General features: G+C 48.0%; 1 protein-coding gene across 1 annotated transcript in view; it reads right to left on the minus strand.

Moving 5' to 3' along the window:
• Positions 1-2,442: 2,442 nt before the first annotated feature.
• Positions 2,443-22,023, minus strand: part of LOC146798768 (microtubule-associated protein 1 light chain 3 gamma-like) — a 59,772-nt gene continuing 40,191 nt past the window's right edge. The window contains exon 4 of the mRNA XM_085626063.1: positions 2,443-3,138. Coding sequence (XP_085482189.1) covers positions 2,979-3,138 — 160 coding nt within the window. The 3' untranslated portion in view covers positions 2,443-2,978. The remainder of the gene's footprint in view (positions 3,139-22,023) is intronic.

Here is a 22,023-nt window from a genome sequence, read left to right on the forward strand (position 1 = left end):
GGGATGTAACCAATATGAATGCCTTCCCTTCGCAAATGCGAAACCACCACTTCTAGGCACTTTATGAATACCAGTGAAATCATGTTGTTAAAGGAGGGGGATGACATCCTCTAAAGGAAAAGGTTGATAGGGTCCAATGGTTGAGGGACTGCAGGTCGAAGAGAGCAGTCTTTCTTTGGGATGAGAAAGTAGAGTGTAGACGCTTCTCCTTTGGGGTTCTGAGGGCTTCCTGAAAGAAGGAGAATGTGTATGTTGGAAGGACAGCTGCTGCCTCTGGTATGCAGTTGTATGAGCGAAGCAGTCTGTGCTCCGTTTCTGGGCTGCAGCTTGCAAAAGGAGCCGCTATGCAGAGTAGTTTTAAACACCCCATGGACTTTGCTGTCTCCATAACCTTTTTGTTTGTCCAGCATCTTGTCAATCTGGCGCCCTAAAATGTGCTCCACGTCAGACAGGAGGGTGAAGGAATACTGCTGGACTTCTGACTTGAACCTGGAGATACAGAATCAGGCAATGTGCCGGAGTAGAACACTGGCATTGATACCCTTGCAGGCTCTGTCTGCATCAACTATCATACAGCGAATGCTGCCATTAGACAGTACTTTGCCCTCAGATACCATCTTCTCCCAAAGTTACTTATACTGCACTGGGAGATGTACAAGGAGTTCTTGCACCTCCTTCTTCCCTTGCCTCCGCAACAGGAGTGCTACCGAATTGGAAATGCATTTCTGGGCTGCTCCAATTGCCACCCTTTTGCCCATTGCGTCAATCTTCTTGCTTTCCTTATCTGAAGGAAAAGCATCACTGGTGGCCAGGGCAGAGTCATGTGAAACCTGCCCCTTGATATATATTGGGTCACTAGGAAAGGGCTTTAACTTCTTTTTGACCCTCTGGCCTTTACAGATTCCATAGAATTATCAGGAGCAGATTTAAATATGCCCGATAGCATGGGGAGGAAGTGGACAGTACACGTTCACTTGAAGAGTCTACACAAGAATTAGCCCTCCTCCTGGTTGACATGCGGCCAACTTTGTGGAAGGCGGAAGCCTGCTGAATCACCTCATGATAGGCCGTTTTGTCAGAAGGGGAGAATCTCATTGGGTAGTGGTGTAGATTAGGGTCACCTGGGGGAACCCTTGTTATAGTAATCCCAGGGATTCCCAGTGGGGCCTTGGCCAGGTTGTCAAGCTCAAAAGGGGTGTAGGGGCTACTTGGGTCAAAGTATGAAAGAGGGGACTCCTCAGACGACTCTGGGGAGGTAGTGTGCATGGGACAGTGGGTGAAGTGGGAGGTGTGGTCCAGGAGGCAAAAGGAGGACTGGTGGCCCTAGTCTTGCATTTCTTTGGTGTCAAGAGCAGCTGCGGGGGGAGGGTCTTCAGAAGAGTGTTCCCACTCGAAGGCCAGTCTCCACTTGAGGAAGGGGTTCCAGAGGCTGTGCTGGAGGCAGTTTTCACAATCATTTTGACTAACTGGATGGAAAAACAGGTGCTTCTGCCTGGCTTCCAGTTCTTGTGTGAGCCTTTAGAGGATTGGAACTTTGATGTCCTCGGGCGTTGAGGTCGGCTTTGAGGCAGGTGTCAGCATTATCAAGGTCTTGTGCACTGGTGCAAGCTCACCTACAGCCTGTCAACATGCTCCTAACCGCTTCAAGCAAGCAGATAGAACCGGGCACTAGTGAAAGGAGCTGGATCCGAAAGGTCTTGGGAATAAATTAGTGGATTGAGTAGATATATTAATATATCCAACTCCAGTAGGGGTATAGGTGGCTTTGCAGACACTAGGACCCATCCACCTTCCATGAACTGCTCCCTTTTGGAATATTTAAGGAACTATTTTACATCTGAAAAGCACACTCATTCATGAGGTTTGTCAGATTCAATTCTTTATCTCATACATGCATTCTATATAGACAGCATTACATTTTGCTACCTTTTTTCCAGGTGGATAAAGCCAATATGGCAGGTTTTAATGTGATAAATAGTATGTGTGTGTACAGTGCAAGTAAACAGCATGTTTTAATGCCTGGTTTGATATGCATTGGCTTATTAAAGCCAGAACTATTGGCTTTGCCAATCTTTGTTCAAATGAGCAGCTGCTGAAGCCTTTGGCTTGAACATTTCTTCAGGACAGACTATGCGTTGGGAAGAAGGTTGTGTATGTGCACTGGAGTGGAAAAATAAGCCAAGTGTAGTGTAGACATGGGACTTTGGCATACTCCCTCCACAAGTGTGACAAGTTTTTTTTGTAACCTATTTTGTTACAAACTACTTCCTTTCTATGGTCTGCTAACCTGAACATCTCACCAGTCTGGAGGAATGGGGACCGAACAAAACAGTAATAGATGCAAAAGCAATGCCCTACAAAAAATGGCTGTCACTCAAGCTCTCCTTCCAAGCACAATCCCTTCATCCAGAACCCACTCAGGGAAATAAAGAATATGAGGGATGTATGAAAAACACAATTTATTCAGCAAAAGACAATTTCTACATTTTCATTTTATTTTAAAAAAAAGAAAAAATTATTTTCTCCTTAAGATGTTTTAAAAAAAGTGTGTTGAAGGCCGCTTAGTATGCATGACACGCCCCCCTGCATTCCAGCAGGAAGCAGAAGCTCCTGCTCACGAGGGGCGGGATGGAAGATCGCTTAAGATAAAAGGCCACAAAACCCAGCCAGTTCTATCCCTCATACTTCCAACCAAAACCCACTTTGTCGCGCAGCCTTCTGCCGACTTCCACTGTTCCATGGACCCTCCCACCCCCACTCCAAATAACAGTCCAGCTGTTTTGAATATAGGTCCATATTCTCCCACGTGGCTCTGGCAGGGTGGTCCATTGTGTCCTCTCAATGAATGGGCAGGAACCCCCACCTCTTCTGTTCCTCCAGCAGCTCATCATAAATGGCTGATGGAGCAGGAGGGCAGGCAACGATTTGCTGGCACAAGAAAGCTGCTGTGTGCCCACTGATCGATTGTGCGTGGCATGCTAGCCGAATACTTCCTGTGAGGCGTAGGTGAGGTATAGGAAGCCATCCTCGTCCCGGTGGGCCGCGTACACCTCTGCCATACTCATGCTGACTGTGGGTAGAGTGCGACCATCCAGCAGGAAGTAGAAGGCGTGGGCGTGGCCGAGAGGCATCCGGTTCCTGCAGATAAAGTACAAAGAAATCAATACAGGAACAGGAGTTGGAAAGGTATCACTGTGGGAGAATGGCGGCAGAGGCAAGGGGGCGAGAAACAGGAGAAGGGAAAAGGCGAAGGAGTTCAAACTTGCAGTGCGAGAGGGCAGTGGTGAGAAAAAGTGAAATCATTAAACTGCAAATAAGGGGGGGGGGGGATGTTGAAAGGGTAGTTTAGCAGCAGCGTATAAACAAGCACTCAAAAAATAGCACGTTGGCTTTTTGTTTTTTAAGTGAAAAGTGCTTGGTCATTAATGGTCGAGTTTGAGTGGATGGGCGAGTGTGTGCAAAGGGCAAGTCAACCGTAGGATGAGCGTGGCATGGATGTACGAAGGAATGGATGATTGCATGGATGGATGCAGACCGGTTATACCAATCTTACCCAAGAAAACCTTAGACAGCAGTAATATGATAAATGATGCTCAGTTTTCCGTTTTTACAGATAAATACAAACAGAACCATCGAATGCTCTGTATTTATTGTTAAACATGAGAAAAATACAGAAAATGGGTCTTTTGGATTATATTTGATGGTGTCCACCATGATAATAGACCTTTAGCTGTGTAGACTGGCACGCAGGGAATTAGGAAAACATGAGCATTTCTAAGTGCTAAAATCATAGGAACTATTTATCTATCCTTTCTAAACCCCCCCCCCCCCCCCTCCCTTCTTCCCTCTTCTGAGTTTAGGCAAATAAGATGAAAGAGCACTCAGTCGAGTCACCACGACTCTTTAGTTTCACTGACTCTCCTTAAAGGTGATTTTGGCCAATTAACCGCTCTCAGATTCCACCCCATTAACCCCCCACCCCACCCCATGGCATATTCACTCACACCCTTGTATGTGAAGGCGAACTGCAGCAAGTTGCGCCATTGCTGCTTCTCTCTAGTAATCAAAGTGCATTAACCCCAATGACTTTTTGGACAACAAGCAACTGTTGTATCAGACAGCACAAAACGAAGTTTCTTACCTGTCGGTGTAGTTTTGCAGCTTGAAGATCTTTCTGGATTCACTATGCTGTGCATTATTCCGCGATCTTGTGGTTGGGTCCGGATTCGTAGTCTTTTCTTTGTTTTTTTTTTTTTTTGTAGCCCAGGTGGGCGTCGACGTCCACCATTTGGTGCACCTCCCGTGACGTCGTTGTGCTTCCTGCGGAAGTCCCACCTTTGGGGCGCCATCTTCGGGTTCTTTTTTCCCTGTTTTTTTTTTTTTTCTTTAACCCTAGGCGATTGATTAATCCTTTTGTCCATATTTCTGTACGTATCCCCTTATTTGATCCTATCCTTTTCACCCCCTCTTCCTCCAGCCTCATCTTCCTGGCGGAGGTGGGTGGGTTCGCTAGTGAATCCAGAAAGATCTTCAAGCTGCAAAACTACACCGACAGGTAAGAAACTTTTCGTTTTGCAGCGTGAATCTTTCTGGATTCACTATGCTGTGCATAGACTTTGTAGCGGTTTTCCTATTTTTGTGGTGGCTGGGTGGAAGATGATCGCTGGTCGTTGAAAATGTGTTGTAGCACCTTCTGTCCGACCTGTGCTTCCTTATTCATTTGAATGTCCACGCAGTAGTGCTTTGTGAACGTGTGCACAGATGCCCAAGTTGCTGCGAGACAAATGTCTTGGATGGGCGTGTTTGCCAGGAAGGCAACTGTGGCCCCCTTCTTCCTTGTGGAGTGAGCTTGGGGCCCCTCCGTTAGCTCCTGTCCAGCCTGTTTGTGACAGAATTGAATAGTGAGGGCAATCCACCTAGCGATGGTGCCCTTGGTCACTGGTCTACCCATGAAGCTAGTAGCAAAGGACACAAACAGCTGCTTCGACTTCCTGAGTTCCTTGGTTCTTTCAATGTAGTGCATCACCGCTCTTCTGGCATCGAGGGTGTGCAGGGCCTTTTCTGCGTTTGTAGTCGGGTTTTGGAAGAAACTCGGTATCTGGATACTCTGATTCATGTGGAACGCCGACACTACCTTGGGCATGAAGTGTGGGTCCGTCCTCAGGACTACCCTGTCCATGTGAATTTGAATGTAGGGCTCCTGTAGCGTTAGTGCTTGAAGCTCGCTCACCCTGCGTAGTGAGGTTATGGCCACTAGAAAGGCAGTTTTCATCGTCAACATTTGTAGATTGGCCTTGTGAATGGGTTCAAACGGCGCCTTCATGAGCTCCGTCAGAACCACGTTTAAATTCCATGCCGGCGGCGGCAACCTTTTCGGGGGTGCCAATCTTTTGGCTCCCTCCATGAATCTCTTCACCACCTGCGAGCTGAAGAAACTTCCACCCTTCTCACCTCTGGTGTAGGCAACGATCGCTGCTAGGTGCACCCTTAGGGAGCTCGAGCAGAGGTTACTCTTTAGAAGGTGTGTGAGGTACCTCAGCACAGTTGAGTCTCTTGTCATTCTGTTTTGCAGGCCCTTTTTCCTGCACCACACCGTGAATCTCTTCCACTTTGCGCTGTAGCACTTTCTTGTAGTAGGTTTCCTTGCCTCCCGTAGCACTCGCATAGTGCTCTGAGGTAACCTTAGGTGTGCGAACTCTAGGTCTTCAGGAGCCATGCTGCTAGGTTGAGGGTCTCTGGCTCTGGGTGCAGGACCTCCCCGTTTTGCATTGAGAGCAGGTCTTTTCTCCTCTCGAACCTGTACGGATTGCCTTGCGCCATTTCTTGAATCTGTGAGAACCATGTCTGCCTCGCCCACTGTGGGGCCACCAGGATCAGAGTCATGTTGCTGGTTCTGCACTTGTCGAGCACTCTGTGCAACAGGGGTATCGGTGGAAAGGCGTAGGCAAATGTCCTCCACCAGCTTATCCATAGGGCATTTCCCTTGGATTGCTGATCTGGTTGCCTGGACGCGAAGCTTTGGCATTTTGCATTGTGGCGTGTTGCAAATAGGTCTATTGTGGGAGTCCCCCATCTCCGGAAGATTTTCTCCGTTTCCTGGCCATTGAGCTCCCACTCGTGCGATGCTGACGTCTGCCTGCTCAGCCAGTCTGCCTCCACATTGTCCTTCCCTGGTAGGTGAATTGCCAGTAGATCTATCTTGAGAGGTATGGCCCATCTCCAAATCTCCTGAGCTAGGGATGAGAGGGGAAACGACTGTGTCCCCCCTTGTTTGTTGATGTAGAACATCGCCGTGGTGTTGTCTGTCTGTACCAACACCCTCTGGCCGCACAGGTGTCTCTGGAATGCCTTCAGGGCTAGCAGTATCGTTTTCAACTCGAGGTAGTTGATGTGGCGGACCGCGTCTGCTGGAGCCCATAGACCCCTCACTCTGAGGTTGTCCATGTGCGCTCCCCATCCCTTCTGCGATGCGTCCGTGGTAATGGTCACTGTTGGGCTTGGTGGTGTCAGGCTTCTCCCCGTTGTTATGTTGTCTCTGTTCCACCAAGTTATCTCCTCCTGCACTGCGTGCGTAACAACCACTAGATCCTCCCAACTTCCGTTTGCTTGTGACCATTGCTGTTGCAGCCATTCCTGGAATGGTCTCATGTGCAGGCGTACATTCGGCACCAGCTGGATACAGGACGCCATCATCCCCATCATCTTGCTCACCGCCCTCACTGTCAGAGCTCGCCCCTTCTGGTAGAGCTGCGTCTCCTTCAGTAGGGCATCTGTCCTCCTGTCGCTGGGCACTACTGTACTGTTGAGGGAGTTGATCTTTGCCCCCAGGAAAATCTTTACCTGTTCCGGTTCCAGCGATGATTTTCCCCAGTGGATGGAAAATCCCAGATTTGTGAGGGTGTCTGTTACGCGTTTTGCGTGCCTCTCGCACTTCTCGCGTGAGTTTGCCTTGACCAGCCAGTCGTCCAAGTATGGGTATACGTGTATGCCCTGCTTTCGTAGGTGTGCCGCTACCGCCGACAGGCATTTTGTAAAGACCCTTGGCGCTGATTTTAATCCGAAGGCCAGGGTTGTGAACTGGTAGTGTTCCTGTTCGATGTTGAATCTTAGAAGGCCCTTGTGCCTTCTGTTTATTGGGATGTGAAGGTAGGCATCCTTGAGGTCCACGGTGACCATGAAGTCCCCTTCTCTTATCTGTGGCAGTACCTCCTGCAGTGAAATCATTTTGAACCTTTGCGTTCTTATGAACTTGTTTAGGTAACGGAGGTCCAGTATGGGTCTGAGGTCTCCGTCTACCTTCGGAACCACGAAGTAGTTTGAGTAGACCCCTTTGTTGCGTTCCCCGAACGGCACTGCCTCTATGGCTCCCTTTTGTAGGAGTTTCCGCGTTTCTTCTCTGAGTATTGCCAGTTCTTGGGCCGATCTCTGTCTTCCCTTCGGTTTCCTGTTTGGAGGTCTTTTCTCCAAGTCTACGCAGTATCCATACTGCACGATGTTCCGTATCCACTTGTCTGTGGTTATACGCCGCCACTCCTGAAGGTAGAACCTCAGCCTTCCGCCTACTGGTGACGTATGCTCGTAGGCTCTTGAATCTTCTCTTCCCCCTGATGCCACTTTTTTGCGCCTCACCCTTGGGGACCTGACGAGGGTAGGCGTCTTCTTGCGTGCTGAGTCACTTCGAGGAGGGCTGGTCGCCCCCTCTCCTCCTTTGGCCACGTCCGTTCCCTCTCCCGCGAAAGGACTGGCCCCGAGGTTGATATTGCCAGCTTTGCTTCTGCTGACTTTGTCCGTGACCTTCGCCCTGCTGACCTTGTTGGAACGCCTGGTGCGATGTCCCTTGTTGGCTTGCACCCCTACCGTAGGGTCTCCTCGAGGGATTACCTCGTCTCATTCCCCTCTGCTGTAGGGCCCCCATGGACCTCGCTGTCTCGTTTTCCTTCTTGAGCTGGGTGAGCTTTTCGTCCACCGTTGCTCCGAACAGTGTCTCTCCGTTGAAGGGGGTGCCAAGGATGTTGTTCTGCACTTCCGGTTTGAATCCTGAGATTCTTAGCCATGCATGCCTCCTCTCTGTGACCCCTATGGCCATGAGTCTTGCTGAAGTCTCTGCCCCATCCAACGCCGTTTTTATACAGGAGTTGGCGATGTTCTTGCCTTCATCTACCAGGTGAGAGGCTCTCTGGCGGTATTCTTCGGGGAGGTGCTTTACTAGCTCCCCCATATCATCCCAGTGTTGGTATTGGTGTCTATTGAGGAGTGCATTCGAATTCGCCATGCGCCAGTGCATTGCGGCGTTCCTCTCGACCTTTCTGCCTGTGAGGTCGATCCTCCTGCTCTCTTTATCCGGAGGCGGGCCCGAAGTTGCTGGAACGTTGGCCCTTCTCCTGGCCGTGGAGGCTATGATGGAGTCTGCGGTGACGCTACCCTTGATGTAAGGTGGGTCCAGGGAGGAGTGCTTATATTTCTTCTCTGTCCTGGGCGTGATCGACCGGCAGGTGGCAGGCTCCTTGAAGGCTTCTCTCCCCTGGTTCATCACGCTTTGTAGCATGGGGAGGAACTGACTCCTAGTCTGGATGGGGAGCAGTGTTTCGACGAGAAAATCGGCTTTCGGCCTCTCCTCGTCGAGTTTGACGCCGAAGGCCAGTGCTGCGCTCTTCACCACCATATTGTATGCCCCGATGTCGTCGGGTGGCGAAGGCCTCGAGGGGTACGTGTCCACGGGCTCCTCCGGGTTTTCGGTGTCGAGATCGTGCCATTCGACGTCGTTGCTGGTAGATGCCGCCGATTCGAAGAACGACTGTTGGTCTTCTTCCTCGGCTTCTTCCTCATAATAGGGCTCCTCTTTTTCTTCGAGATCCCTTGTCAGCCCTTCGGCGTCGAACTCGTCTTCGACCTCGACGACGTCCGCCGATGAAACCGTTGGAATCTTGAATTCCTTCATCCTGGCGTCGAACTCCTTCTTCCTTTGAAGGATGTTCTCCATTTCGGCCTCGAGCCGCCTCTTCTTTTTCTCCATTTGGGAGATACTTTCGGCGTCGACCGCGGGTCTTTTCGATGAAACTTGCGTCGACGTCGAACGTTCTTTCTGCGTCGATCGGCCCGTTTCATGGGATGATTTCGACGACCCTTGCCTTTCGGCATCTTTCTGCACCAGGGAGTCCTTTTGCAAGGATCCGCTGGGCCTTTTGTCCGAAGTCCCCCCTTTGGACGTCGAAGTTTTCGGCGCCGGGGCTCCCTTCGTGGACCTTGACTCAGTTTTCCTCGAGTCACCCTCGTGTTTGAGGTGTTTTCTGATTTGCGCTCGACGATTCTCTTACCTCGTCTTCTTTTTTCTTGTCGGTCTCTACGACCGTGAAGTTTTCGGCTGTCTCGGCGACGTTGTCCTCGTCGTCCGTGTCGAGGCCCAGCTCGTAGAGTGTCGGGGGTTTCCCTTTGCCATCCATGTTGGCGTTGGCTCTTCTCTGCCTCTCTCTCACCCTGAGTGTCTTCGGCGCGAAGGCTGAGCAGGCGTTGCAGTCGATACTCTGGTGATCCACCGGTAGGCAGAGGTTGCAGACCGGATGCTGGTCTTTCTGCGCGAACTTGTGGTGGCAGTTTGGGCAGAACTTGAATGGCGTCTTGTCCATTTCGCTCAGGGTCTCTGAGCGTGCATTCTCCAAGGCTGTCGAAGAAAAAGGCTCGCTGGTCCTCTTTCTTCGCGCTCCTGATGAAATCTGTTCTATTCCTGATGTCTTCTCTTGATTCTATCGATGAAACTCGCTTTTCTTCCTTCTTCCTCCGAGTGAATTTCTGGAGCTTCCCGATGACGATCCAGACCCAACGGCGGAAAAAAGAATCTGAAGATGGCGCCCCAAAGGTGGGACTTCCGCAGGAAGCACAACGACGTCACGGGAGGTGCACTAAATGGTGGACGTCGACGCCCACCTGGGCTACAAAAAAAAAAAAAAAGGACTACGAATCCGGACCCAACCACAAGATCGCGGAATAATGCACAGCATAGTGAATCCAGAAAGATTCACGCTGCAAAACCGAAGTCTGTCGGTTTAAAGTGTTTTATTTCACACTACAGCACACAGCCACATCTCAGCGCATTCTTAAGTCGGCTGGACAACTGGAGGAGCCACGGAGGAGGGGTTGTAGCAGGCCCAGAGGCTGTAGGCGAAGGGGCCATGTTCAAGGTGCGCCCCCCCCCCCCCCTGGTACAAGAGGAAGGAGACCAGGATGGAGGAGGAAGACCAGCAGGATGGTGAGGGAGGGTGTGTGTCGGGTAGGGGGGGCCACAGGCCCACAGCAGACATTTGGGGAGGAGGGCCCAGGGCTGGGAGGGAAACAAGCACAAGGGGAAAGGCAGACAGATCCACGAGAAGGTATCAGAAATGAGGTGGTGGGGTGTCAGGAACGGGGTCCAGCGTCTGCCCTAGCGACAGCGATGCAGAAATGGTGAAGGGGAGGAGCAAGGGGGGGGGGGGGTGGCCAAGCAGCGGAATGTATGCCACCAGCCATGGTATATACATGTCAGGGGCCCAGCGCGGAGGAGGGGCACCCAGCAGAGGTAGGGAGGAGAGGGAGAGCGCAGCACCGAATGGGAGAGGTGGGGCGGGCGGGACATGTAGGGAGCATGGGGTACCCCTAGGGGTGGAGCAGGGCAGCGGGGGATATTGGCTGTGGTTTATGGTCTTAGGCCAGGCAGGAGCAGGCAGGGCTACTAATCCCAGCTTGCCGGACCTTACTTTTTCTTTACAGGATCAGAGGCACAGGCAGACTCGGGTGAGTCACATGCGGCTCCAAGATACAGAGGTGGGGAGATGCACAGTCTGGGCCAGCCAGTCGGAGTGCGTCGAGACGCGGTAGGAACACTGCCACACAAAGGTCAGAGGTGGCCTTAGCAGTGCAACAGCCTAGTTGGGTCAATGTGGGCTCTGGGACAGCGGTGAGGTGGATAGGGCGATAGCACATGCCTGGGGCTGAAGGGTGGTATGTGGCCCAGTGGTGCCTGGTTATAGATTTGGAGGAGCTCATTCTCATTTGGTGTCAGAGTGCAGAGGCACGTGTGGAAGATCAGGCAGGTCGGGGAGGAGGGAAAAGAGATGGACGTCACACAGTTAGATTACAATGAGGGCAGCATAAAGGAGGAGATAACTGAGGAGGAAATGGGGGGGCACAGGAGGGATTGGGGGTCACAGTAATGATGTGCCTAGTGTGTTGCAGAACAGGATAAATGAGATGTTACCTGGCCCAGGTCAACGCCATTCAACCCCCTGCACAACTGTTTAGGTGGCTGGATCCAGTGTGGACACTGACCTTGACACCAGGTAAGGCAGATGGGGGTAAGCTAATCATGTTCGTTCCAATCAGAGGGTGTCAGTAGGGACTGCCTCTGGCAGAGAGGAGGCAGGTGGGGAGCTCCATCTCCGAAAAGGTTTGCATGTGAAGGATACTGGGGTAGGCACAGACAGAGGGGGAGGCAGCACAAGTGTGGTCAACAGAAAGTCGACAAAATATAGGAGACGGCACAACGCAAGGATGAGGTGGGGGGGAAAGGAAAGCAATAGGTCGCAAGTAGAAGGAGCAAAAGAAAGTCATGAGATTAAGCTGTAGAAGCTCCCTTACATGGGTGTGACAAAGTCACTGGAGGGCACACCTCATGCGGACCACAAAAGAAAAGACATGGAAGGGGGAATATGTAGAGATGCTGGAATTATTACACAGCGAATGGAGGTCAAAAGAAGGATCGAAGGAGGAGGAGCTTGAGTTGTCTAAGAGGTCTAAGGTGGCAATGACAATAGAAAACTGGACAGTAGCCTTCCTGATATTTGAGAGCGTTTATTGTGAAAAGTCCCTGGAGAGCTGCGTGTCCTTGTTTAAATACATGGACATGATCTTGGGGGCTCAGGTGACTTATGGGGATGTGTGGTCATACTATGAGGAGTTCAGAGCCATGCATGCGCGGGACCAGAGTGCGAAATTGATACGGATCCGTATCAAACAATGGGGTCAGTTAAGTTTGGGAAGACCATATACACAGGCACACGTTAGTTTAGACAACAAACCAAAAAAAAAAAAAAGGGGGTTCCAAAGGGCCGGTTGGGACTTTAATAAGTGAGCCTGCACGAGACAGTAGTGCAAATTTAGGCAAGAATGCTCAAAATGTACAGAGGGGCAGAATACAATGGGCAAGGGCAGCAGTCTGGCCAGGGTTTCCAGCTAAATAGCTCTTAGAACGGACAGCAAGGGCAGCAGATGGCGGGGGAGAGAGAAGAGTGAGAGGAGCACAGGGTTACATGGGAAAAGATGCGTACAGCCTTTAGACAAGAGTGTCTGGATGCTTGGCTGACATTATCCCGCAAGGGAGGATGCCTTGTTAATGTCTTGTTTCAAGGAAGGGTTTAGGCTGGTGTATGAGGTGGGCAGAAAATTTGAAGTCAGTGGCTTCGCACAAAGCAGAAGTGCGGGAGAAATTGCTCAAAGAGGTTAGCGAGGGGCATATGGAGGACCAGTTCACCGATTGGCCGATCAGGAACCTGATAATTTCACCTATTGTGGTGGTGCCATAGAAAGAGCCAGGCCAGTACAGAAAGATATAGCACCTGTCCTGGCCAGAGTGAGCTTCAGTGAATGATTTTATATAACATGAACTAACAACTGTTTCATACTCTTGAGTGGATGCAGCCAGGGGACTTGTGGAGAAGGGGTGCAGAGGTGCCGAGATGGCAAAATGCGACAAAGTCGGCCTCTCGGCTACTGCTGGTGAACGCTGATGATTTTCAACTATTAGGTATTGTTTGATGGGGAAATCTTTGTGGACAAGGCGTTGTCCATGGGCTGTTCCATCTCATGCCCCTTGTATGAGCATTTCAGTTCCTTCCTGCAATGGGTTTTCTCATGGCAAACCAGTAAAGAGACTGTGGCACTACCTTGATGACTTCTTGGTAGGCCAACCCGGTTCGGCGGACTGTCTGCAGCTGCTGACAAGGTTCCAGGAGCTCCTGGGGGTACCCCTAGTGCAAGAGAAGACACAAGGGCTAAGCTCGGTGTTGTAATTTCTGGGTATTGAATTGGATTTGGTGGCAATGGAGGCACGCTTACCGATGGACAAAAAGCTGCATATGCAAATGTTGATAGATGACATGTTGGCCAGACAGGAAGTGATCGTTGGGGAGGTACAAGTATTGCTAGGGCATCTGAATTTTGCATGCCGGGTGGTCAGGTAGAACATTTTGTAGGAGACGGAGCAGGTAATTGGCAATGCTTACACTGCTGCATCACAAAAAGAAGACTTCCTCATGTGGGGCAGGTTTTTGGAGGAATTCAATGGCATCCCCATGACAGCACCCAAGGAATGGGATGTCCAAATTTATTTAGATGTGGCAGAAGCGAATGGTTTTGGACTGTACTGGCTGGGCAGCTGGTGTGCGGAGGAGTAGCCTAGACTTTGGAAGATTTGGGGCATGAGTATTGCCTTTTTGGAGGTCTTTCCCCTAGTGGTAGCTGTCACAGTGGGGGCAAAAAGGTTGGCACACAAGAGGGTCATTTTCAGGCTGAACATGGCGGTTGTACATGTGGTCAATAAGCAGTCTGCCAGGGACGAACAGGTGCCTAAGTTACTGAGAGTTTATCTTTAGTTGTCGGAAGCATGATATTCTGTTTCAAGGCAGACATTACCAGGGGTGGACACTGACATTGCGGACACTTAGTCTATTTCGCAGTACGAGAGTTTCCATGTTTTTGCCAAGGAGGCAGACTTTTGCAAGACACCGGTGCCTGCAGGGATGTGGTCCATAGGAGACAAAGGATGCTGTAACTGGTGGTAAGGTCTTAGGCCGTTTCCACTAGGACGGCGTATAGTCAAGCGTGGCAGGAGTTTCTAGAGGGAGGGGCGCAGAAGAGGGCAGAAGCCTGGGCGAGGGAGGAAGAGTATGTTCAGTTTATTTTGTCATTGATTGGCGGAGGTCTGTCCAAGGTCACCATTACAGGCAAGCTAGCAGGGATTGCATTTATGGGCATGCTGCTGTGGGGGCTATGCCCCTTCTGCAGGTGAGTTGGAAAGACGTATTCTTGAAGGCTGGGCCAGGGAGATGGGGACCGGGCCCAAGGTTAGGAGGCCACTGTCAGGGGAACATTTGGCCAGGCTCTTAAGGGTTATACCAAGGATCTACAAGAATACCGAGAAAACTATGTTTTCTGCATTAATGTCATGAATGTATTGGAGAGCTTTCAGTGTCGGAGCTATTGGGGAGGAAAGTAGTGGCAGGGCTCCATTGGAAGGAGGTAGGGGCAGGGCGTGGAGGGGGAGACTGGTGCGGTAACGGTCAAGCTCAAACCCTTAAAGACAGACCAAAGGGGAATAGGAAAAGTAGCAGTAATGGAGGCACGTTCTGATCCTTTATGCCCAGTACGTTGGGGGTGTAAATTGAGGGGTATAGCTGCGGGGAGGTCTGGGGTTGTTTTTCCTCAGAGTATCTGGGCAGGTGGTAACTGTTGAGCAGCTATTGTGGGTGATGGAGATTTTTGCTACAGCTGAGGGAAGCCCCAGGCGACTTTGACACTCACTCATTCAGGATCAGGGTAGCCACTGACGTAGCGAAGCGGGTTTGGCACAGGGACAGAGTAGTGCATTTGGGGCATTGGACTTCTGATTGTTTTAAGAGATCTGTCAAGTTGGGGGAGCCTAGAGACTGCAACATGTAGTTTCCATTTACTCACACATGTCTTTTCAGGTGCAGAAGTGGGGCCGGATTCGGCGTAGCTGTTTATTTGGATAGTTGGTCATTCGCTTGTAAAATGGGAGGAACATGAACTTCAGAAGGAGAAAGGTTTCAACCTTCGGTTGGACTCTGTAATTTTTCTGGCACAGAAAAGGGGCTATGAGATGGCACGATCTATTGCCCTGCTAAAGAATTTAATACAACGGCACATTTGCCCTGATGTTTTAATTGTACATGTAGGAGAGCATGATCTGGTGGTATGCAAAGGTTTAGTTTTACAGAAGCAGATGAAAAGGGATTTATTGGCGATCATACAGCAATGGTCAGGATGCTTTGTTATTTGGACAGAATTTATCCCTAGGAGGCAATGGAGCAGGCCTAAAGACCTTCCGCTATTGACAAAGCAAGGAGGAAGAATAGGGACCTGAGATTATTTTGTACAGATGAGGATTTTGGTAGAGAAGAGCATCCATAATTGAAGTATGCAGAGGTATATATTTTTTTAGGGTGGGGGGGGGGGGGGATTGAGTGCACTTGTCACGCATTGGGATGGAGCTATATCGTATTCAGATAAAATAGGTTTTAGACATATAAAGGTATCCTAAATCTTCCTAGGTCGGGGGTCAGAACAGTTAGATAGAAAGGGACTTTTCTGAGTGGCATCTGGTAGCTAGTTTTTTTCTTTGACGCGTTTACAGGTTAACTTTACGGTTACAAACTAGTTCCTCTGGGAACAGGCAATAAGGTTAAGATAGGAGATACTTAGGTAGATGTTTAGAGAAGCAGATAAGAGGTTACAGGATTAAAGTTCAACACTTAATGACAGTAGGGTTTTTTAATTAGTTGCAAAAAAGGATAAGGGTGGGGAAACCTTAGGGGTGGGGGAGGAGGCTATGTAGGAGAATAAATGTATAGTGAGGTGTAGTTTTGTAAGGCAAAAGGGTAATTTTGTGAGGAGCACCGGTCTTCAATAAAGTGGCCTTTTTCACATATTAGAGCGTGATGGTTGTCTATGCTGCACCCTTTCGGCCCAAAATGAAAACCGCATACCTCTTTGAGGTAGTGTACATTTAATAAGGGCAATCCACGCCCTAACCCTCAGAAATGAATGGAGCTTAGAGCATAGTAAGAGTGCCAAAACTTAATTCCAAAAGTCATGCTTTTTAACCCCAAACATGTATGTCCACTTTTGGACGGGGATATTTCTCAGTGATAAATATTCTGTCATCCAATTTGGAAAGGCCAAATAATGTGCCTGCTTTGCATGAGTCTCTCCCTCCTAAAAAGTTCTAAGAACCATTCTCATAAAACCTGCATTTTTTTTTTTTTTTTTTTAAATACTATCCACACGAGCTTTGAACATTTAAAAAAAAAAGGACTTTGTGAGCCGTGGTGTGGAGAAGTGTAGGAGTGGTATAGTGTAGCAAGGGTGCTTCAAGTCCCAATGGAAACAAGGAAAGTGCCCCTAACCCAGCCCCTGGTTTGGGCATAATGTCCGCTATAATTGGGGGTTCAGTGGGCCACTCCAACCCTGTGTCCCATGGCCACTGCACTATCGATAGCTACTCCCTGCACATGGGATGTACATGTAACTTCCAGAGTAAAGCATGGCTTGGCTCGTTTTGGATTTTAAATACGCAGGTGAGTTTCAGTTTTCAAAATGCTTTATTCGGTATGTACAAGTACAACCATATAGCCACATACATCAAAACAGTAAAAAATCAAATTTTATGCAAATTAAATACAAAAACATTTAAAATTACATCACTATCCATGCCAATATTGTTAAATCAATAAAGTATATCACTTGGTGTGCAGAGTTAAATTTAATCATTAAATACATTTTAATAATAGTTGTTAAGGGGGGAGTTAATTCAGTTTATACATTTTAGCAGCAATTTGTTTGTAATAAAGGTTTGTGCAAATGCCAGTACAAAATAAATATACAACAAACAATGTAACTTAACAGTAAATCACCGATAGTCATAGCCAACGGGTGAGCGGGGATAACGGAACGAGGGGATCATATAATAATTGATTTCCTGTGCCAGGTGCACTTTAAAATGTAGGTGGCCACGCGATAGCACACATTCGGGGAAGCCAAATCAAACAACAATTGTATTGCGGCTCTTGTATTGTATATCTTATATTCTAAAAATAGTTGCTTCAAATAAAACTTCCTAAAACCAGTATAAAAATTACAAAAAAGTAAAAAGTGGCAGATGCTCTGTTTTGATTTCCCGTCGCATGGGCACAGACATGACCCGGGTTTTTTTACAGTTGGGAAAGCCACCAGATGGTGGACTATTCCCAACCTCAGGCGTGCTAGAACAAAGCGATGAGAATTAATACTAACAAATGTAAGATAAGGTGGGAATCTTGTACTAAGATTGTACTCCAAATATAATTTGAACGTACTTTGCATTGCATACTCCTTCGTTCTGGTCCCTTTTGCATGGTCCAAATAAATGGTTTTAAGGTTACGCTTTGTTAAAACCGATGTTGTTAAAATATCTTTAAAAATATCCTGGCCAAAGAGAATCTTATACCAGGAGTAAATATGTTCTAACCAGGGAATTTTCGAATGACGATCTAGTTGGATACAGTCCAAAATTACTTCCTGGGTAAACCTAGTTTCTTCTTTGGCCCATATGGACCGCCATAGGGACAAGGGACGCAATGCAATCAGATCTGCGGCATGATTTATGCCTAGCTCTCTGTGGGTAATCTCATTTGAGGCAGAAGCGGGGAGGCATAATAGTCGTTTCAGGTACTTGTTTTCCTCTTGCTGGATGGACAGAGCAATCTGACGATTATATCCCCATATCCCTGCTCCATACAAAGCAGAGGACATGCACCTTGAATTATAGATAGAAATCATCTCACGGATTCTACGACCCCCCAATTTCGAGGCGAATCTGAAGATGCAATTTGTATTTCTGGTCATCTTCATACCAACACAGGATTGCTCGTTTACCCATCTCCCATCACCTGAAAAGGTGATACCTAAATAGCAAAAATGTCGGACTGCCTCAAGTTTATCCCCATCTAAAAAGAATGACTTGTTTTTCTTTATTTTCTTACCACAAGTCATAGTCATAGTCTTACCCTTGTTAATTTTAAGCTTTCTGCCCTGAATAAAAATATGAAATTTCTCAATTAACTTTTGCAACCCATTCGCGGTCCTGGAGATCAGGACCGCGTCGTCCGCATATAGTAGGACGGGTATTTGCTTTCCATTGATGATGGGAGCATCAGCATAAGATTCTTGTAAAAATTGATCAACCTGATTTATAAAAAGGGAGAATAAAAGGGGAGCAAGCACACACCCTTGTCGGATCCCTCTACCAATTTTAAAAAGGGGGGTGCATTCACCATTTGTTCCGAATCTAACCTTACTTGAAAGATTACCATACATTCTAGCCAAGAGGTGGATGATTTCAGGTGGTGCGCCCATGTCAAGTAGTACTGGCCAGAGCAGTGCGTGTTCCACTAAATCAAATGCAGAACTTAGATCGGCAAAGCACATAAACAGATTCCCCTCCTTGGCTTTAGTGTACTTGCCGATGATAAGTTCAAGGTTCACGCACTGCTCCATAGTTCCTAAACCCCTTCGGAACCCAAACTGAATAGGCGAAAGAACATTATTGTCCTCAGCCCAGGTCTCTAGTCTCACCAGAAGTATACGACTCAAAATCTTTAACGACGAGTCTAAAAGTGAAATTGGGCGATAATTTCGTGCTTCAGCCCTGGAACCCTTTTTAAAAAGTGGTACTAAGATGGATTGACCCCATGAGGTTGGTAACTCGTCCTCGATTGCAGCATTAAAATAACGGGTTAAAATGGGGGCCCATAAAACAATCTCAGATTTAAAAAAGTCCACGGGGACCCCATCTGGGCCCGGGGCTTTCCCCCCCTTACTCTTTTCAATTGCCACAATCACCTCGCTTAGTGTCACCGAGAACAATAGTTTCTCCCATTTAAAACAGGTTGGAGTATCAGTTAAAACATTAGAATTAGAAGCGGTAGTAAAATCAGAATTAAAAATCCCAGTAAAGTGAGCTATCCAGGCCTGAGAACTGACATGCGAGGTTAGTTCAGGGACATTGTCATTCTTCAAGAATGGGCTATTTATGGTGTCCCAAAAAAGTTTATGATCTTTAGTATCTGCAGCCTGGTCTAATTTTTCCCATGCCGCATCCTGCAGTTCCTTCTTCCTAATGGAAAGTGCAGTTTTATAATTATGACGCTCTTCCCTGATCTTACAAACGTCTCTGGGTATTGCATCAAGTGAAGTTTTTAACCTTTTTAAAGACTGCGCACAATGGTCATCAAACCACACCGCCTTAACTTTCCTTGATTTCCGAGGTTTGTGTGTCAGGGATTTCTCAATGGTTTTGGTAATGGTTAGGAATTTGGATAACAGAATTCGTGGGCATGGGTCCAGCAATAAGCAATATTCGACCTCCCCACAACAGTTTGTGATCACTTTAGCAACAAGTTTAATGGGGTCAACTTTTGTCCATTTCACTCTCATCCCATTCGGTCTTACTGCAACAATGTCCTGAATTGGTTGACCAAAGGTATTCCTTTTGATTCCCCAACCCAATAGTTCAATGGTTACACTGTTGTGATCACTGACCGTTTGTTCAATCACCCAAACATTAATATAAGCTACAGAGCAAGATATCATAATATGATCAATAAATGTTTGACTGTTCCTCCCATGGAATGTTGGACATCTAACGTTGTTTTTGTTCTTATTACATTCAAGGAGGTCCAGGTCATATTTGGCCAATAGGTTATTCAGAGCACTACCATAGTTGTTATGCGGGAAATGATTATATACACATGTTGTTTCCCTTCCCGAGTACTCCTCCCTATGGCCACATGCCCCCTTGAGTGCATAGGTACATGATTTAATGTTAAAATCTCCCACCCATATGATGGCAGCAGGTTTGGGTGTACTCAATAAAAAGGCATCAATGGCCTGCTCTATATCAGAAATAAACTTTCCCTGTTTGTGCCCAGCAATGTTGTTATAAAAGTTCACTATTATTAAGTCTCTGCATCCGCTATGGACCATACGCAGAACCGAGGCATGTTCGCCTAGAACTACATGATCACTAACACAGAACTCAGTCAGTGCAGTGGATATCAGGGTCACGAGTCCACCCTTGGCTCGACCAGCTTGGGATGCCACAGCCTGCACGTTAAAAGAAGTATAGCCCTCAACATGTACTTCGGCCCTATCCCAAGTTTCTTGCAGGCAAATAATATCATAACCTTGTTTAATAAAATCAGCCCATATGGGGGTGTTTACCTTAGAGGCTAGCCCAGCTATATTCCACGTAATAGCCCTTAGGTTCTCTTCTAAGGCTACTTGGGATGGGTTGGTATCTATTGTGGCCGATAATATTATTGGATTTAACATACTTTTTTCGGCAGTACATGTGGTGGTATCTATCACATTAGGAATTCTTAAAGTAGTGTTTTCTGCATCCAGGGGAAGCACATCACTACTTTGGGGGTCATCAACCACATTGGGTAACACAGTAACGTTCCCCGCAACTCCACCTCCAATTGGACTCTCCCGCCTACCCTGCCCAAACTAATTTTCAATCACAATCATCAATGTTGGAAAAAACATCAAACCTGTTCCCTAATTCTAAAGGTGTAAAAGGCCTCAGGTGCTCCATTCTCCGAATGTTGTTATTCCTGTGGCCACTAAAGGGAACCGTGTTCCAACCTTGGTGATCGATTCGCTGATTTGGTGCATAAAGGGCAGTGGGGTCATTTGCGTAAACTGAACGATTTTTCCTTACATAGGATGTGGGGAAAACCAAGGACCTGGGATAGAAATAGGTCAAAGATCGAGGGCGAATTTGGCTATTACCATTGCCCAGGGGCCAGTTCAATATAAGAGCTACCGCTTCTGGGTCTCTGAAATTAATCAGAACTATATCTCCATCGACGTCTTTATTCCTTCCACCAAGCCATGGGAGACGTCTAACATGTAATATCTCACCATTTACTTTCCTGTTTATGGGTCTATATGTTCTTAGCCAGTGGATAGTTTTATTTTTAAGCTGGGCATAATCCTCACTCTTATTAACAGTTAAAACAGGAACCCCAGTCAACACCACCACTAAGGGTGCAGCTTCTGGGGGTAAATCAACCCGAAGGCCATGAATCCCAGGAACCCCCTCCCACCTAGGGTTACCCTGCGCCTGGACAGTGCTCCCTTCTGGGGCAATACTGGCTTCCTCCACCAAATCCATAACGGGCTTGCTAACTAAATGTTCCTTCGGCAACAAAGGTTCATTTCTGCCCTGATCCGTAGTTAGGTGGCCCACAGTCTGCACTACATTCCTACTGAGATCAGGAGGTTCCCTGGGTGGATTTATAAGGGGAGCTCCAACCTGTTTACTAGTACCATCCGTTGTAACCTTACCTACAACGGCCATATTTCTCATTGTAGATTCGATGTTCGCTAGCCTATGCTCCAGCTTCCTTAAGGTGTCAGTAATTGGTAAAAGGAGAATGCTAATCATGTCCCCCAGTTGGGGTAAAAAATCTATGGGAATGGGCACCTGTGGGATAACTTCAGCTGATAGAGCAGGCTCTGGGGGGGTCACAACAGGGTTCACGACCGTTGGACAGGTACTAGTGGCCGCCGTCTGGCTATGATCTGGCCCAATTAATAACCCAGAAACAGACCCTTTAGAAAGATAGTGGCCAAATTCTGAATACTGTATTCTGGGGCCATTGGTCACCCCCACCCTACGCCTTTTTTTCCTGGGAGGAGGGCCATGAGTAATCCCCTTGTTCGGATTCTTAGCCTTTTTTCCTACCCCCCGTCCCACAAGCCGCGTATTAAAAAGTTTAGAATGACTTATGGCATGTGGGGGGAGAGAATCGCTGATAACCTGAACACTAGGGACACAGTTTGTGGGCGAACAGTCACGTAACAATAGCGGAACACCCTCTTGCGAGGGGGGGGTGTCGTTTACACCATTACTACCACTCTCGACAACAGGAATGTTTGGGGAAACAACCTCTGGAGCTCTACGTTTCATATTTTCAATAGAGCGACGACGTTCTAGTCTGCGCTCCTCCAGGGTAGTGTCCAGCTCCTTATCCGTTACGATAGGTTTTTTAAAATAACTGTCAAGGGGGCCATTTACCACTGGCCTTGGTTTCTCCCCAGGCATAACAATCTTACTAGAAGCCATGGCAATGTTTAAAAGAGAAGCTCCCAATTACCACGATGCAGCAGAGTCACTCCTGGCCCAACCCAGCCTCGATCGGCCTCGGAGGG

Source organism: Triturus cristatus, chromosome 9, assembly GCF_964204655.1.
Source record: "Triturus cristatus chromosome 9, aTriCri1.1, whole genome shotgun sequence".
In the NCBI taxonomy this organism is placed as follows: Eukaryota; Metazoa; Chordata; class Amphibia; order Caudata; family Salamandridae; genus Triturus; species Triturus cristatus.